General features: G+C 41.8%; 1 protein-coding gene across 2 annotated transcripts in view; it reads left to right on the forward strand.

The window, feature by feature from the left end:
• Positions 1 to 17,250, forward strand: part of LOC129854015 (C-Jun-amino-terminal kinase-interacting protein 1-like) — a 113,555-nt gene extending 96,305 nt beyond the window's left edge. For both annotated transcript variants that reach the window (XM_055920611.1, XM_055920612.1), the window contains 6 exons: positions 1,466 to 1,638; positions 4,674 to 4,777; positions 6,673 to 6,789; positions 7,648 to 7,718; positions 7,966 to 8,064; positions 12,621 to 17,250. In XM_055920611.1, the coding sequence (XP_055776586.1) occupies positions 1,466 to 1,638; positions 4,674 to 4,777; positions 6,673 to 6,789; positions 7,648 to 7,718; positions 7,966 to 8,064; positions 12,621 to 12,693 (637 nt within the window). In that variant the 3' untranslated portion in view covers positions 12,694 to 17,250. The remainder of the gene's footprint in view (positions 1 to 1,465; positions 1,639 to 4,673; positions 4,778 to 6,672; positions 6,790 to 7,647; positions 7,719 to 7,965; positions 8,065 to 12,620) is intronic.
• The last annotated feature ends 1,900 nt before the right edge of the window (positions 17,251 to 19,150 follow it).

Below are 19,150 nucleotides of genomic sequence, written 5' to 3' on the forward strand. Positions count from 1 at the left end.
GTAGCTCTTTATTCGACTTACCTAGTCCGATGAACTCAACATAATTTTTATGTCTCTGCATGCAGTTTGAAGGTAATTGACATTAGCTTAACGTTAGCATAGCGCAATTGCTGGAATTCTCCAGGTACAGTAACCAGCTCCTCTCAAAAGCAGATAAATATACCTTCTAACTATTCCAAAGCTGGTTGGTTGGTAATTTTTTTTTTTTAGCACATAGTAATTTATATTTTATAAATTCTCACAGTACACTCACAAACTATATTGGACAGCTATCTAGCTCAGAACTGAAGCGCTGTCCTGTAGTCGCAGCTGGCTGCGTGGAGAGAGGTTGCACATAGCCTTTTCTTGCACCTACGGCAGATGAATTAAATGTGTATAATTACATTTAAAACTACTAGAATTGAAATATTATAGTTTATATATACTGGTAAAAATACATAGAAATTGCCAAACGCCCAGCTTTGGAGTAGCTTGAAGGTATTATTCCATGCTTTTGAGAGGAGCTGGCTACTGTACCTGTAGACCTCCAGCAATTGTGCTAAGCTAATGATGATCTAATGTAAATTATCTTTAAACTAAGCATTGGGCCAGTAACCAAAAGGTTGCTGGTTTGAATCCCCAAGCCGGTAAGGTCTGGAGTCATAAAAACAATTAAATAAGTGTATGTTATTTGGCAGGTCACGATCTCCGAAAAATTCAACCACCCCCCCCCCCCCCCCGGACCCCCTGAAAGCTAAAAAATAAATAAAAAATGTTCAATAAATATTGAGTGTTTGACTGATTTGACTGACACGGAATGTGCAAAACCGACGGGCCGCTCAATACATGTCATTTGGTGTATTGTTGGTCTGTGTTCAACAGACCAACAATACAGTGAAATTCATGGAAGTACTACCACATAAATGTTTCAATCTGTTGAGCCTTTTACCATTACTCGTAACTTCATCATACATTTGAACAGTAAAAGACAAATGATCCTTCATGTACTGTCATGCAACCCTCTGTTTGCAAAACAATAGATTAAAACACGCTTATATTTTGGGTTCTGATGGGGTATGACAGTTGAACTAAGCTCATGACGCAAGTTATATTCTTCAAGAATCAATGGGTATACAACTGTATAATTAATTGAAAAGGGGAAAAAATTATGTAGCAACTGCAGATTTCCCCCTTAAGGAAGACAAATATTAAACAGTTTGATCCTGATATCCAAATGATTCAAGCACATGACATTGTAAGTACAGGAATATTTCTTAACTATGGTGTTTGACCACTATAAGCAGTTCAGTAGTATATCTGTGAATCTTCTAAGCTGAGTGCTCTGTATCTGTTACCAGCCAAAGTACACAGGTGTGGACTTGAACGTTACACAGTTAAAAAATTGGCTCTGTAAGCATGAACAGGTTCTAAAATCTGACTTGTTGTTATATCTGGCTGCTTGTCCCTGTTTCTGTGACGACAACAGGTTTGTCCCTCGCCATGATGATGAGCTGGAGTTGGAGGTGGATGACCCTGTACTGGTGGAGGTACAAGCAGAGGATTACTGGTACGAAGGCTATAACATGCGTACAGGCACCTGCGGCATCTTCCCTGCTTACTACGCCATAGAGGTCGCCAAGGAGCCAGAGAGCTTCAAAGGTGAAGTGCTTTGATCCCTGCTTATTTACACAGTGCTAAAATGCTAAATTAGTATTTGTAGCACTTTAAAGGGGCAATCTGTAGTTCAAACAATAACAAAGCCAACACTCCACCACTGATTTGGTAAACAGGGATAGGATTGGAGAAATGTAAGAGCTATGGATGCAAGGACTGAACATTCATGAAACAAAATTATTGTTTTTACCATGTTTTGAGGTTATGTAGCTATTTACAATTATATTGTTTACACAGTGGAGTAAAACAAGCTGATAGTTAAAACCTAAGCTAATGAGTATGTAGAAGTTATATTCTTCAAGATCAATGGGTCTACAGTTTATCATTAAATTAAAGTCTAAAATGGATGCAACAACGGCATATTGCCTCTTTAAGGAACACAAATATTAAATAGTTTGATCCTCATAACCAAATGATTCAAACACATGACATTGTAAGTAAAGTAATTTTTTTTACCTTTATTTAACCAGAAGGGAAGACCCCATGAAATGGACAAAAATTAATGGCAACATATTGCCATTGGGCGAAACATATACACAATCGCAAATAACCCTCAAATGGACAGCAGTTGATTCAAAGCTTATAGCAACTGGCATATGGAAAATGCCAAGTATCATACAGTAAAAATCCCAAAGATGGCAAGTTCGCGCCACCATAAATTTTCATATTGCAAATGAACATGAAAGTAAAGACCCAAGGGTCAAATTTTGAAAATGTTAAAATGTTTTCAAAAATAAAAAAATAAAAAAATACATATATAATACATATATAACAATGAACCTTTGTCTTATTTTATTGAGTTTGTCCATGAGGCCTATGTTTTGTCCATTTGCAATATATGACCATAGGAAGTCAAAAGTCAGTGAACCCATTGCCAAATGGCATGAGAAATGTCCAAATGCCATACATAAGTATTGAAAGTGCCAAATCAGGATGTTATGTCCATTTGCCATATATGATCATAGGAAGTCGGCTTCCGAACCCAAAAGTCTGTGAACCATGTCCAAATGACATTTATACTGACCAAATGATATATATCAATATGTTAAGCCCTGAATCAACCTAGAGGGTCTATTTATCATGTTTGATAAGAGAGAAGTGGGACTGTCGTTTTTTTAAAAGATTTTGGGGAAAACGTCCAAAATGACCAGGGATATTGGATGGGCACGGTGGGGGGTGCTCCCTACCCAGCCGTGGAACCCTTGCACCCCCTAAAGGCATTAAAAAACATTTTAAAAATGTGCTCCTAGTTACCCGTTCCGATCACCAGGTGCACTGCTGTCCATTTGCTATGTCTTTCAATGGGCATTTACCATCATGAATTTGACATGCTCTAATATACTGCAGAAATGCCCAATTGACTGGCCCGTTGAACTTGGGACGGCCGGGCAGTGATAGTGGTTCCTCTCCATCGCTCGTTGGTGTTGACACCAATTTAAGGCACTTCCGGTTGGCACAGGAAGCTGAACGTACACACATATCCTCATTGGGGCAGGCTTTTACAGAATCCCGAGTTTCAAGTATTTACGTTAAGAACTGATTGATTTACACAGGGTTGAATGCAGTGTTTTTCACAAACTGCAGGTTGGGTACATCAAAAAACATTTAGGGTGAATTTAACCACTTCCGGTTGCTCCAGGATGCTTAGAATCAACACAGGCAGTCTGCATAGTGGCCTAATGGATTGTCATCGAAGCCAGTTTGATCTGCCATTCATAACCCACATAGGCTTCAGGTTGAAATTAGGGCAGCAGACAATGTATTCCTATGGGGAGAGATATCATTGTTAGCTGTTAGATGAAAACACCCTGTTTTCACTGTTAAGGGTTAATGCCACACGGTCAAGGTTAGGCTTGCACAGATCGGAGGACCTTAGGAATGTTCCTGTGGTTGAATTGTGTTTCTAATACTAACGGTTCTGGCGCTTTTACCCAAAAGCACCTGAAATTTAGACCAGGCTTCACTTTGGGCCTACTTTTTTGCACGGTCTCTGCGGTCAGACCGAGTGAGCTACGGTCAAGTGGGGCATCTCGTTGAACTGCGGTGATGCCATTTGCCAACTCTTTTAGTGTTGATTTCAGTCTGTCATTTTGGTGATGGTTCATCACTGTTTAAACTTATTGCAAATGTACAAAAGTCAGCCAGCAAGTCAGCGTCCATCAGTCAATAAGATATTATTCTGACACCAAACTGATACAAACTGACACCAAACCCACTTTGTTCAAATTATTTAGAAGCCAACGATCACATATTTTAGAGCAGGCCCAAAATTATGTGTAGGCCTAGCTGAGGCGACCCCGAATCCCAAGTTTTGGCTCGATAGGTCATTCGGAGCCCGAGCAGCGACCTTAATTAGTGCTGATAATTCACTTTTTCCGGGTGTTCCTGACAGAGCTATCGGACAGAAACTTTAGGGTCCGTCTCTATGGGCCGAGGCGGTTTCAATGCACCTATTCTTGTGACTCTGGGACTTTTCTAAATGTCATCATTTTCGAGATGGTCATAATGAAAATTGAATTGTGCATACACACACATCCATGCTGTTTAGCATGACTATTAAAGAGATAAACATTAATAGCAATGAGGCTAGCTAACGTCCAAGCTAAACACCATACATTTCAATGGGATCAGCTGATCCCGTTTTAGCAAGCAATCTTTTTAACATCATACAAAGTAATAAATGGTGAAATAATAAGTACATAAACACACTAACAAGGAATATGAATACTTACAGATGTCAAATGATTAGTTACAGGATGGTGAAGGATGGAATGTTGCTTACCTCAAGGATAGTTAAATGGTTGCTAGTTACTAAGCTGCAATATACAAAAACAGGTGAGGATAAATCTTTATGCGGTCCATGACAGTTATTGATGGTACAATTATTCTCTATATATTGCTTTTGTCATTAGAAACCAGGAAATGGCAAAGCTATTTCTACATATTGCGCCTTTAAATGTACTGTAGCATCCATAGTTAATATTCTCCTCCCCCCCCCCCCCCCCCCCCCCGCCCCACAGTGAAGAGCAGTGAATGGGTAGACAGATACCACATGAAATTCCTGGGCTCGGTCCAAGTGCCCTACCACAAAGGCAACGATGTTCTGTGTGCAGCTATGCAGAAGGTATGGGAGGTGCTGTGCATTTTTTTGTGAAAGAAAGAGTGAGAGGGTAGAAAGAGTATGAGAGGGTAGAAAGAGTATGAGAGGGATGTCAACTGGCACATTACCAAAGAAGACCATAAACTTTAACTGAGAGAAGGGGAGGAAGAGACAGATGGATGAAGAGAGAAATGGAGTGAGTAGGAATATGGGAAATAATTGGGGAGAAAATAGTATTGAAAATAGTATGCTATTACACCTAGGTTGGGGTTGGAATTCAGAATTTAATTCAAAGTCTATATCCTGTAGGGTGTGGGCAAATAAAACAAAATTCAAATTTAAGAAAAGAATTGGAATTAAGGTGCAATTCACATTTCAATTCAGAATTGACCCCAACCCTGTATTACACAAACAAGCATTGACAGGAGAAGATTCTGAGATTACAAATTAGAAAGGTTAAGACAGGAAATCATTAAAACAAGATAGAAAAGAAAAGAAGACAGAGGCAGGTTGAAAAGAGGTATTGTATTAGTCATTGCTCATAGCTACACTACATGAACAAAAGTATGTGTACACCTGCTTGTCGAACATCTCATTACAAAATCATGGGCATTAGTATGAAGTTGGTCCCCCTTAGGCTGCTATAATAGTCTCCACTCTTCTGGGAATGCTTTCACTAGATGTTGGAACATTGCTGTGGGGACTTGCTTCCAATCAGCCACAAGAGCATTATTTATTTATTTAACCTTTATTTTTCTGGGCATTAGTGAGGTTGGACAGTGATGTTGGGCGATAAGGCCTGGCTTGCAGTCGGCGTTCTAATTCATCCCAAAGGTTTTTGATGGGGTTGAGGTCAGGTCTCTGTGATGGCCATTCAAGTTCTTCCACACCGATCTCGACAAACCATTTCTGTATGGACCTTGCTTTGGGCACAGGGGCATTGTCATGCTTAAACAGGCAAGGGAAGGACAATCTCCAAAATGTTGCCACAAAGTTGGAAGCATAGAATCGTCTAGAATGTCAATGTATGCTGTACCATTAAGATTTCCCTTCACTGGAACTATGCCTAGCCTGAACCATGAAAAATAGCCCGAGATCATTATTCCTCCTCCACAAAACTTTACAGCTGGCACTATGCATTGGGGCAGGTAGCGTTCTCCTGGCATCCACCAACCCTAGATTCGTCCGTTGGACTGCCAGATGGTGAAGCCTGATTCATCACTCCAGAGAACCCATTTCCACTGCTCCAGAGTCCAATGGCGGGGAGCTTCATTCCACTCCAGCTGATGCTTGGCATTGCGCATGGTGATCTTAGGCTTGTGTGCGGCTGCTCGACCATGGAAAACCATTTCAGAAAGCTCTTGTGCTGGCGTTGCTTCCAGAGGACAGACGATTTTTACACTCAGCAGTCCCGTTCTGTGAGCTTGTGTGGCCTACCACTTCGCGGCTGAGACGTTGTTGCTCCTAGATGTTCCCACTTTACAATAATAGCACTTACAGTTGACCGGGGCAGCTTTAGCAGGGCAGCAATTTAACAAACTGACTTGTTGGAAAGGTGGTATCCTATGATGGTCCTACGTTGAAAGTCACTGAGCTCTTCAGTAAGGCCATTCTACTGCCAATGTTTTGTTTATGGTCAGCAACGGGTGTGGCTCAAATAGCTGAATCCACTCAATTTAAGGGGTATCCACATACTTTTGTATATATAGTGTATACTTCTAGCTGAGATGCCACTAGAATTTTAAGACTAATAAGGCACCTCTTTCCTATGTCTCCTTTCCCTGTTCACGTTTTAAATTCCAATTATAGAATAATATATATATATTTTATTTACATATGCATTCAATATCTAAACCAGGCCTGACATTTCAGCTGCTGCTTTTTTCAAGGGATGCTGATGCTGTTTTGATTGCCACCAGATTGCCACCAATAGGAGGATGACAGTGCAGTATAACCCACCTTCGTCTTGTATCCTTGAGATCAATGTGAAAGGCGTGAAGCTTCTAGTCCATGATGACTACTATGCCTCTGACAAAGTAAGATTTTCACACTAAAATACACACGTTGTACACATGCACGCACGCACACACACACAAACAGGACAGGTGCACAGACAGACACTCAGATTTATGCACACACACGTACACACACTCTACACATGCATTTGCGTCACACACACACTTCTTCAGGCACACCTTCAGCGCATGTTAGAAAGACAGCAGTTTAGTTTGGACCAAAGTACACTAGATAGATGGAGGCTTTTTATCCAAATCTCTGACCAGCAAGATCACACTAGGGGAATATTCACAGTAAAGAAGGTTGATAACACTCCAGTGTGGACACAACAGTGTATTGCAGTCCACACATAATAATCCAGTTGTATTGTATAGAGGAGAGTGAGATTTTAATCTGGCAATAGCGGTGCCCACCTAAACTGAAGTCAAGCTGTGTAACCATCAGTGGGTTCTTTCAATATCTAATCTAATTGAGCAATCATAAAGTTCACTAGCTACAGCTCCTACAGATGATGTGGTGTAAGCAGATAGCAAATTCCATGACAAAACGCAGTTGTTGACATGGAGTGTGGATACTTTTTTACCCCCAACACTTGTTTTTCAGAGCCATAGAATTTGGTCAATGAGGTTCGTACCAAAGAATTATGATTCATTCATATGTAGTGTGTATTTCATTGTGACATCACAGTTGCCCAATGTTACTGACCCCCCCTCAAAACAAATGCAGTGGAATATCAAGTAGCCTACCCCATGGTCCCAGACGATGCGCTTATTTTGAGCCCAAAATGAAGAAAGTCAGTCCAAAATTTAAGGACGCAAATCCGGCACTAGTTTATAATATAGATGTGTGTGTGTCTTTTTGTCTTACTGTCATCACAGAGTAACCAGTGCAGCCACTTCTTCCAGTTGAAGAATGTTTCCTTCTGTGGATATCACCCTAAGAACAGCAAGTAAGTACCTGCACCAGGGTTAAATGTTGTCAGTCATGCTCACCGTATTCAAATAAAAATGAGTCGTTATGCAGGCAGTGGAGGAAATGGAGAAAGAGAATCACTCTGGGAACCTTACATTGTAAAATCGGCATTTTTACATGTCAAAATTATTTTACTCCCGGAACCTGGTTCCCCCTTGGGGTTCACTCCTCTTACCCCTGTATTTTTTAAATAATTTTTCAACCTATGTGTGGTTTCCCCTTAGGTACTTTGGCTTCATCACAAAACACCCAGCTGACCAGAGATTTGCCTGTCATGTGTTTGTGTCTGAAGATTCTACTAAACCCCTGGCAGAGTCTGTTGGGTGAGGGTTGAGAACTTTGTTTGTTTCTGTCTTAGAAAATATATATATCATGTCACTCTTTTGCTCTTTGTCCTTCGCTTTTATATTGTCAGAGGATTCAAGAGGTTCTTAGCCATAGTGGGCCAATTACAACCAACATTGAGCACTGTCTCAACACGAGGCGATCTCTCGTTAAACCACCAATATGCGCAAAGTTCACCAGAACAGCTGAGCTCATTTGCAACCACAATTGGCCATAATATTTTTGCTCCCTAAAGCTGATGTCAGTGTATAAAGGGCGATAGCACTTTGGGATTTGGCCCCGTTGATGTGGGTTTCTTGGGTTTGTCTTTGTCATTCAATCCCAACAAACAAGTGCAGTAATGAGTATATCCAGTAAGCTAGCTTTGAAGTTGAGGACTTCAAAGCAAATTGTATTGGTCACCTACACATATTTTGCAGATGTTATCACGGGTGTAGCAAAATGCTTATGTTCCTAGCTCCGACAGAATAGTAATACCTAAAAAGACAAAACAATACCAGCAAAACCAAAACAGAAGAAGAAAGTATTTAAGAAATATAGAAATATTATAGTGAGCAATGTCAGAGTCCAGAATATAATTATATATGTACAGTGCATAGACTTTTTCCACATTTTGTTACGTTACAGCCTTATTCTAAAATGTGTTGAAAAAAATGTATCCTTATCAATCTACACACAATACCTCATAACGACAAAGCAAAAACAGGTAAAAAAACAAAAACATAATAATATATAGATAAAAAAAATGAAGTATCAAATTTACATAAGTATTCAGACTCTTTACTCAGTACTTTGTTGAAGCGCCTTTGACAGCGATTACAGCCTTGAGTCTTCTTGGGTATGACGCTACAAGCTTGACACACCTGTATTTGGGGAGCTTCTCCCATTCTTCTCTGCAGATCCCCTCAAGGTGTGTCAGGTTGGATGGGGAGTGTCACTGCATAGCTATTTTCAGGTCTCTCCAGAGATGTTTGATCGGGTTCAAGTCTGGGCTCTGGCTGGGCCACTCAAGGACATTCAGATACATGTCCCGAAGCCACTCCTGCGTTGTCTTGGCTGTGTGCTTAGGGTTGTTGTGCTGTTGGAAGGTAAACCTTCGCCCCAGTCTGAGGTCCTGTACTTTGCTCCGTTCCTCTATCCCTCAAACCTGACTAGTCTACCAGTCTTTGCCGCTGAAAAAACATCCCCACAGCATGATGCTTCCACCAACAAGCTTAACTGTAGAGTTGGTGCCAGGTTTCCTCCAGATGTGACGCTTGGCAGTCAGGCCAAAGAGTTCAATCTTGATTTCATCAGATCAGAGAATCTTGTTTCTCATGGTCTGAGAGTCGTTTAGGTGCCTTTTGGCAAACTCCAAGCGGGCTGACGTGCCTTTTACCGAGGAGTGGCTTCAATCTGGCCACTCTACCATAAAGGCCTGATTGTTGGAGTGCTGCAGAGATGGTTGTCCTTCTTCTCCCATCTCCACAGAAGAACTCTAGAGCTCTGTCAAAGTGACCATCAGGTTCTTGTTCACCTCCCTGACCAAGGCCCTTCTCCCACGATTGCTCATTTTGGCCGGGCGGCAAGCTCTAGGAAGAGTCCTGGTGGTTCCAAACTTCTTCCATTTAAGATTGATGGAGGCCACTGTGTTCTTGGCAACCCTCAATGCTGCAGACATTTTTTGGTACACTTTCCCAGATATGTGACTAAACACAATCCTGTCTCAGAGTTCTACGGACATTTCCCTCGACCTCATGGCTTGGTTGTTGCTCTGACATGCACAGTCAACTGTCTATACCTCATACAGTATAGACAGCTGTGTGCCTTTCCAAATCATGTCCATTCAATTGAATTTACCACAGGTGGACTCAAATCAAGGCGTAGAAACAAGTCTAATAGCAAAGGATCTAAATACTTATGTAGTGAAGAAGGTGCAACAGGAGGCTGAAGAAATTTGTCTTGGCCACTAAGATCCTCACAAACTTCTACAGATGCACCATTAAGAGCATTCTGCCGGGCTATATCACCGTCTGGTACGTTAACTGCACCATCCACAGCCGCAGGGCTCTCCAAAGGGCAGTCAGCCCAACACATCACCGGTGGCACAATACCCGCCCTTCATGACATCTACAGTAGCCGGTGTTACAGTAGGTCAAGTAGACCATCAAGGACCTCAGCCACCCCAGCCATGGCATGTTCAACATGCTACCATCTAAAAGGGGGAGACAGTACAGGTGCATCAAACCTGGGACCGAGATACTGAAAAACACGTTCTATCTCCAGGCCATCAGACTGTTAAATAGTCACCACTAGCTGGCCTCTGCCCAGTACCCCACCATCTACACACAATACCCCATAATGACAAAGCGAAAACAGGTTTTTGGAAATTTTAGCAAATGTATTAAAAATAAAAAACTGAAATACCTTATATATACTGTCGGTGTGGGTGGACCATTTCAGGTCCTCAGTGATGTGCACACTGAGGAACTTGAAGCTTTTGAACCTCTCCACTACGGCTCGTTGATGTGGATGGAGGCTGCTCAGGACGCACCCCTGTGGGGCCCCTGTGTTGAGGATCAGCTTGGCAAAGGTGTTAGTGAGCTTAGTGATGATCTTGGAGTGCACTATGGTGTTGGTGTACGTCACTGGGGCCGAGCTCCCTCCTATCCTGCCATAAAATTGTCTAAAACCCCAGCCACCCAAGCCATAGACTGTTCACTCTGCTACCACACGGCAAGCGGTACCAGGGAGCCAAGTTTGGGCCCAAAAGGCTCCTGAACAGCTTCCACCCCCAAGCCATAAGACTGCTGAACAGTTAATCAAATGGCTATCCAGACTAATTGCATTGACCCTCTCTTGCACTGACTCTATGCACACTCACTGGACTCTACACTAACATACTTACACTTATAGTCTAACACACACATTCTGTACACTCACACACATGCGCACACTTTCACAGTCTTCACATACACTGCTGCTACTCTGTTCATTATATTTCCTGATTACCTCGTCACTTTTACCTCTACCTACATACTCGTACTCCTGCACATCAACCTACTGTACTCTAATGTACTGCACTGTACTCTAATGTACTGAACTATACACTACCGTACTCTACTGTACAGTAAGCTCAAGTACAGTTCAGTACAGTACAGGAAAGTAGAGTTCAGTATAGTTCACTTCAGTACAGTACTGTACTCTACTGAACTATACTGAACTATTTTGTACTGAACTATACTCTACTTTCCTGAACTATACGCTGCTCGAGTTTACTGTACTCAAGTTTCTTAAAATTCATTGGGTCTATATTCTAACAATAAGTGTTTGTTATTAATTACCAGCCTTCCTATTTTCAATGTACCTGATATTTCATTGGGCCAAGAGTAGAGAACCTAAACGCAGCTGTCTAGCATCTAACTCTTTTGAAACAGTAACAACATCATGTCAACTGATCTGCTAGTTTATTATGGAGTTTTTGGTTGCACGTAAGTGTTTTAACATGCAGATTCATGTAATCTCCTGTTAGTAGCGTTTTAAGAAATCCAACGCTAAATTCTGCCTGTTGGTTGCAATTGGCCCAGTACACTCAGAGGCCAGTTTATTAGGTACACCACCCAGTTCACGAAAATGGTTCGTTCCTAGACAGTGAGTCACATGGCTTGCTTTATAAAGCAGGCAGACAGGCATTGAGTCATTCAGTTACTGTTCGATTGAACGCTAGAATGGGCAAAACGAGTGACCTAAGCGACTTTGAGCGTGGTATGATCGTCGGTGCCAGGCACACCGGTTCCAGTATCTCAGAAACAGCGGGCCTCCTGGGCTTTTCACGCACAACAGTGTCTATGCTTTACTGAGAATGGTGTGACAAACATAAAACATCCAGTGAGCGGCAATGCTGTGGGCGAAAACTGCTCATTGATGAGAGAGGTTGAAGGAGAATGGCAAGACTGGTGCAAGCTAACAGGAGGGCCACAGGCAAATAACAGTGCAGTACAACAGTGGTGTGCAGAACGGCATCTCGGTACGCACAAGTCGTCAGTCCTTGTCACGGATGGGTTATTTCAGCATACAACCATACCACATCGGGTTCCACTCCTAACAGCTAAAAACAAGAGCACACGCGATCACCAACACTGGACAATTGAGGAGTGGAAAAACATCACCTGGTTCAATGAATCCCGGTTCCTGTTGCATCATGCTGATGGCAGAGTCAGGATTTGGCATAAGCAGCATGAGTCCATGGCCCCATCCTGCCTGGTGTCAACGGTACAGGCTGGTAGCGGTGGTACAATGGTGTGTGGAATGTTTGTGGCACACGCTAGGTCCTTTGATACCAATTGAGCAACGTTTCCATGCCTCAAAGAATTAAGGCTGTTCTGGAGGCAAAGGGGCTCCGACCCGGTACTAGATGGGTGAACCTAATAAACGGTATGTTTCTGTAGAGAGTTGTCATACCTGTCAGGTAAGGAACTGAGTGATTGAATAACCTTTATTGTTTTTTTTATTAACTACCCCCCGGATCTGTTCTCCCCTCTTGTCTCTTCTACAGGAAAGCCTTCCAGTTGTACTATAAGGAATTTGTAGATTGCTCCTGTCCGACAGAGGATATTTACCTGGAATAGCACCCACCCCGCCTTCCACCACAACCCTGTACATTACAGTGTATTATAACATAATGTTGCATGACAGAGAAAACAATTCTAACAAATGTGAACTAATAAATCTGACAAAAAGATGAAGGAGAGAGAGAAAGAAGGAGAGGGTGTCTGTTTGTCCAAAGATTTTAAACAGTATGAAGTTTGAACAAGTAATTGATCCAAACATAGTGGAGATGTTGAAGAGGGGGTCCCAAAATATGCAAAATGGAGTCACTGATGAGGAAGTTAATGTGCCACTCAAGCACAATTCTCAGATCATAGTGACCACGGGCCTCATTTATAAACGTTGCGTAGGCACAAAAGAAGGCGTACACCACTTTCTAAGCAAACTTTGGTATTTATTTTTAAAAAACTTGACGGGAGAATGTGCGGTTCTCCACAGACACTTTGACACGTACGTATGCACATAAACTGGAGAAATGAGAAACTGTGACTCCGACGGCAGAAGGGTGAAACTCGAGGAATGCTTTGAAATTGATACCATTGTGCAAAATAAATTGAAATATTACCTTTCACGTATTATATATGAAGAGTTCCCTGGAGTACACACAAAAGAAACCTCTCAAAAAACATGATTTAATATAATAAATACAAATGGAGATATCTGTTTTTGCAAAATAACCCCTCAAATATGTTGTAAAGTTTAATCGGGAATCATATTTAATTGGATCTGTAATTATTAAACAATACTTGGATGTTATGAAATGTATTCTCATAAATAATAAGGTGAACAGTAGGAAAAATTACGTTTAAACTGATGCCGTTTTCAATGCCTCAGTCGGGCAGATACCAGTGCAAAGTTTAATATATTGTTATCACATGTTCGTTGCACAGAACTGTCAATGTGATAATGGCCCTGCCATTGTCAGTTACAATCAGGGTAATTACTACACCTGAAGGTGTTACACAATTGGGTGGCTTTGACAATCAAATGGGTGGGTATAAAAAGGTATGCAATTACAATGCTTAATGACTCACAATGGCTGCTTTGGCACTGTTGGAAGATGAATGGAAGAATTCGGAGAGAGCGAATTTTCAGAGACCAGACAGATTTACTGGCAAATGATGAAGAGTGGCTTATTAGCCGGTTCCGATTACCGAGAGCTGTTCTCAGGGATCTCTGTGCTGTAGTGGGCCCAGCTTTACAGAGAAGCACCCGCAGAAACCAAGCCGTGCCAGTCCCACATCAACTCCTTGGCAACCTCGTTAATAGCGTCGATGGTGTCTCTTCGCGTTTGCAGGACTGCATCTGTGAGGACATGGCCACTGGAGGGTTGTGACGCATGAGGTACAGTGGAGACGCTGGGGCTGGGCGCACTCAGCTCCTGCTCAGCTGTAGCTCCACCGACCCCACAGGAACACACAGCGACTAAAAACAATTGAAAATGTCACAATTGTTTGTTTAAACAAAACTTGAATGCATTTGGTTTTCAAACGAGGGAATACTAATTACATACCTGGATCATCGGGTGCGTCTTGCATGTCCGTGTCCCCCTCCACCTCTGTCACTACTCCATTCAGGAGGGATTCCCCTATAATACTGGCAAGTCCCTCATCAAGGAGCAAGGGGATTGGCCTCCACTTTTATGTCTGACCACTTCTTTTTTATTTCTGAGAAAGTCTGACCATTCACAGCGTCCGCCACATGCTGCCACTCTAACGCCTTTTTGGCATTTGTAATGCCCACACCGTGTCCACCAAACAATATATTTTTTCTTGCTTCAACCTCCCCTACAAGAACTACAAGAACAATTTCACACTGGATGAAATTTCTTTTTTTAGCCTTTCTGTCGGGATTTGCCGTCATTGTCGTCATGCAGTCAGTATGGATGAATATTAATTAGGAACGTTTCACTGACTATTTATAGGCAACTATGGGCTTTAAAAGGGTGGGACAAGACACTCGCTCACGTGCGCCAAATGTTGAGTTGATTGTGATTTATGAAGGGAAACGGACGTGGGACGTGCGTGCGCATTGTGTTATAAATCTGAATTTTTGCGCATAAGCACTTTCTGTGTTTCTCCGTACGCCACCTTTTGACGTGAATCCTCCGCACAGTTTTATAAATGAGGCCCCTGAACTGGAGTATTCTAAGACTAATCTTTGTGGATTTAGAGCTTGAATCCCAGGTAGAACACTGGGCTTTGTGGACTTGGAGCTTGAATCCTAGGTAGAACCCTGGGCTTTGTGGACTTGGAGCTTGAATCCTAGGTAGAACACTGGGCTTTGTGGACTTGGTGAACCGAAGAAAAACCAATAGTCGCTAAGGTAACAGCAAATGGACGTCAGGGAAAATAAATCAATAAATAAATAAGGATCTTATTAAACTACTAGTATTTGAGTTTTCTAATTCCTAATTCTATGGAATCTCGAATGTTGGTGTGATACATTGTGTGAGGAAAACAGTGATTCTCCATGAGCTAATGGTGCAGTGTGTTTGGAGAGGGATATAAGGCCTCACTGGAGAGTCCTGTGGTCTAAGGTAACTAACGATCTAGGATCAGATTACCCTACCCCATCCTTTACAATTAAGGGGATGACAAATGTTATAACAAATTATCAGTGGCTCACACTGTTACTTATTTTCCATGTGTTGTTCCCCCTAAACCAAAAACAAGTAAGCATTAGGGTCACACTGTTGGCCAGGAATAGTGTCTTTAACATGCTGCAAAGCCTTTGGTGTTCTCTCTGGTACACTGTCAGAACCCTCAAATATATTCACATTAAGGAATCAAGAGCAAACTTTTAAAACAGAGGTTCCTACCAATAAAAGCGCTCACACTGTTTTCTGTTCGGAAATGCTTCAGTTTGTTTGTGCTGAACATGACCCTAGTTATTCTTTGATTTGTGGGAAGACTGATTCTTGTTAAATCTTAATTGAATTACAGTATTGTACTTCTATTACCAGAAACAAGGAGATGGACTACAGAGTTTCCAGTCAACCGCTTTGGCTTGCTTTTAAGGTAGTTTTAGTCTTCTAATTTGCAGGAAGGGTCACTGTGGACTGCCTCATAGTTCTTCTCATGCTCAGTTTGAACATGAAAGGAGAGTTCATGTTGAGAGTTCAAATGGGGTTGCCATTCAGATAACTGGGTATAAGATAAGGATGCTTACTCAAGCTTTTACCCTGGTAACATAAAAGGGAATTACCTCTGACCCTCACAAAAAGGACATGGAAGGTGAAGTGTGTCGGAAATGCATGATGGGAGATGGAGTTTTAAAGGTAGTGCCTGACATATTTTACAAGTAGTGCCTATATGAAGGATAATTGTTGTAACTGCTATGTCCTTTAGATTTACCACAATGTGTGTTGATAGGAGAGATTGAAAAAAAGGCTATTTTTGTGGAGGAGATATGAGTGTGTTGAGATGGTAAGAAAATAATAAAGAAAGACTAGATCAAGGATCAACATAATAAGATAGGACCTCACCTCAAAATGGCCAACTCATAGCCAGGGGTTTGTGCCTGGAAACAATGGCCTGGTCTGAAATCAACCAATTGCTCCTACCCATTAAGATGCTTGTAGATTCTGATGGAACTAGAGGTGTTTGTTTATACCTTAAGTTCAATGGAAGGCTAGGTGGAGCCATCCCCCTATTGCCTACACCTTTCCAGTCTTCAGATTTGCCATCACAGAAGGGGTAGGGGAAAGGGCAAATAATTGTATTGTGTGGCTTTCTGACAAAGTGATTTCTAATGTGGCTGACACAGAATCACATTCTAACAAGAACTTGTAGCACAATGTATTGTTTATAAGAACTGTATTTAACTGAACATGTAAAAACATTGTGAGAAGGAATGCTTGTCAAATGGGTGTCTCTAACTTATGAAAGCATGGGATATGAAACCACATTCATTCTACCACCTGTCAAGCATCTCCCTATGAATAGTGACATGTATTTCCAAGTCACAAGTTTACATTGTATCTTCATCATTCCTATTTTTCTTCTGAGCCAAGAAACAAAGGCCAAAATTCTGATCAGATCCGCCTTAAACCGTGATAAATGACAATTGCATAGCATATCATTGTTTTCGTGTTGTGTGTTGTAATCTACACCTTGATTAGGCTGATATAAATCTGTATTATTTTATGTAGCCTACACTTTTACATTCGGAACTTCTAACACAGGTGGGACTGGTGTGACAAAGACCTCAAGAGCAGCCATTCACAATTTGAAAGCTCCAATGCAGAACACCTGCAACATGGCCTAAACAAAAACAATTACATGCAATGCAGTCTGTCGGTTATTGCAAGTTAAGGCGAATCTGATTGAATCATGCCTGATTTTGCGACATTCTCCGAGACTACTTCTATTTTCAGTCCCCAAACAGTCATTATGGCCACTAAGAGGAAACCAAGTAAGGTTATAAAGAGTGTACAGATATGCCATATATACATAAATATATTGTAATTACAAATGTTACACTTTACCAATTCTTACTGTAGTAATTTAAATGATTTTGATTTATTTCTTTTTAAGTGTGAATTGTATTATTTATTTAAAATGTTCAATGCAGCATCTGTGGTGTCTTGTCATTATTATAACAGTCCTCAACTGTGCTTTACTCTATAGCCTTAGCTTACCAATTACCACAAACAAACCCCAAAACACCAGAGACAACCAAAAAGAGCTACCCCAAAAGGTAGCGGTCCTGCTGCTGGGTTGTTGCCCTCCTACGGCCTCCTCCACGTCTCCTGGTGTACTGGCCTGTCTCCTGGTAGCGCCTCCATGCTCTGGACACTACGCTGACAGACACAGCAAACCTTCTTGCCACAGCTCGCATTGATGTGCCATCCTGGATGAGCTGCACTACCTGAGCCACTTGTGTGGGTTGTAGACTCCATCTCATGCTACCACTAGAGTGAGAGCACCGCCAGCATTCAAAAGTGACCAAAACATCAGCCAGGAAGCATAGGAACTGAGAAGTGGTCTGTGGTCACCACCTGCAGAATCACTCCTTTATTGGGGGTGTCTTGCTAATTGCCTATAATTTCCACCTTTTGTCTATTCCATTTGCACAACAGCATGTGACATTTATTGTCAATCAGTGTTGCTTCCTAAGTGGACAGTTGGATTTCACAGAAGTGTGATTGACTTGGAGTTACATTGTGTTGTTTAAGTGTTCCCTTTATTTTTTTGAGCAGTGTATTTTAACAAATCAAACGTAATGTTTGCGGTGACTAAACTACTTGGAGTAACCCAGGACTGTAAACTGTCATGGTCAAAACAAATGGATACAACAGTAGCTAAGATGGGGAGAAGTCTGTTCATAATAAAGTGTTACTCTACCTTCTTAACAGCACAATCAACAAGGTGCTACAGGCCCTAGTTTTGTCACACCTGGACTACTGTTCAGTCGTGTGGTCAGGTGCCACAAACAGGGATTTAGGAAAATTGGAATTGGCTCAGAACAGGGCAGCACGGCTGGCCCTTGGATGTACACATAGAGCAAACATTAATAATATGCATGTCAACCTCTGCTGGCTCATAGTGGAGGAGAGATTGACTTCATTACTACTTGTAATTTTGAGAGATATTGACATGTTGAATGCACTGAGCTGTCTGTTTGAACTACTCGGACACCCATGCACACCCAGCTCGGACACCCATGCATACCCCACAAGACATGCCACCAGAGGTCTCTTCACAGTCCCCAAGTCCAGAACAGACTATGGGAGGCACACAGTACTACATGGAGCCATGACTACATGGAACTCTATTCCACGTCAGGTAACTGATGGAAGCAGTAAAATTAGATTTAAAAAACAGATAGAATACACCTTACGGAACAGTGGAGACTGTGAAACAACACAAACATAGGCACAGACACATGCATACACACACGATAACATACGCACTGTACACACATACATATGGATTTTGTGTTGTAGATATGTGGTAGTGGAGTAGGGGCCCGAGGGCACCCGTTGTGTTGTGAAATAGGTTGTGAATGTATTGTAATGTTTTTTTAATTGTATGACTAACTGCCTTAATTTTGCTGGACCCCAGGAAGAGTAGCTGCTGCCTTGGCATCCATAATAAATACAAAGAGGTAAAACCTAGCACTGTTCTGTGGCACTATAGCCATAGGGCATTTCAGAAATATTTTTCAGTTTGCACAGCTGGAATAATGGGAGCAATACCTGACGGTGGTGGAAAATGGCTGGTGTTTTGATTAATTAATACGTTGGAGGTGTAGCTAGGGCTTGGTGACTCACTGGCCAATCAACGAGCTTCATGGCATAAAAAGGGACTGTAATGGCCGATTTCGACTCGGTTTTCCGCCTCCTCATGAAATGTATATATTTTTTTATTTAAACTGTGAACAATATACACTCACCGCCATATGAATTTGGCGTACGCCAGGGGTCTGATTATGTCATACACAGCCACTAAGAGGCGGAAAAAGCGTGAAAAG

This window comes from Salvelinus fontinalis, chromosome 4, assembly GCF_029448725.1.
Source record: "Salvelinus fontinalis isolate EN_2023a chromosome 4, ASM2944872v1, whole genome shotgun sequence".
Classification (NCBI taxonomy): Eukaryota; Metazoa; Chordata; class Actinopteri; order Salmoniformes; family Salmonidae; genus Salvelinus; species Salvelinus fontinalis.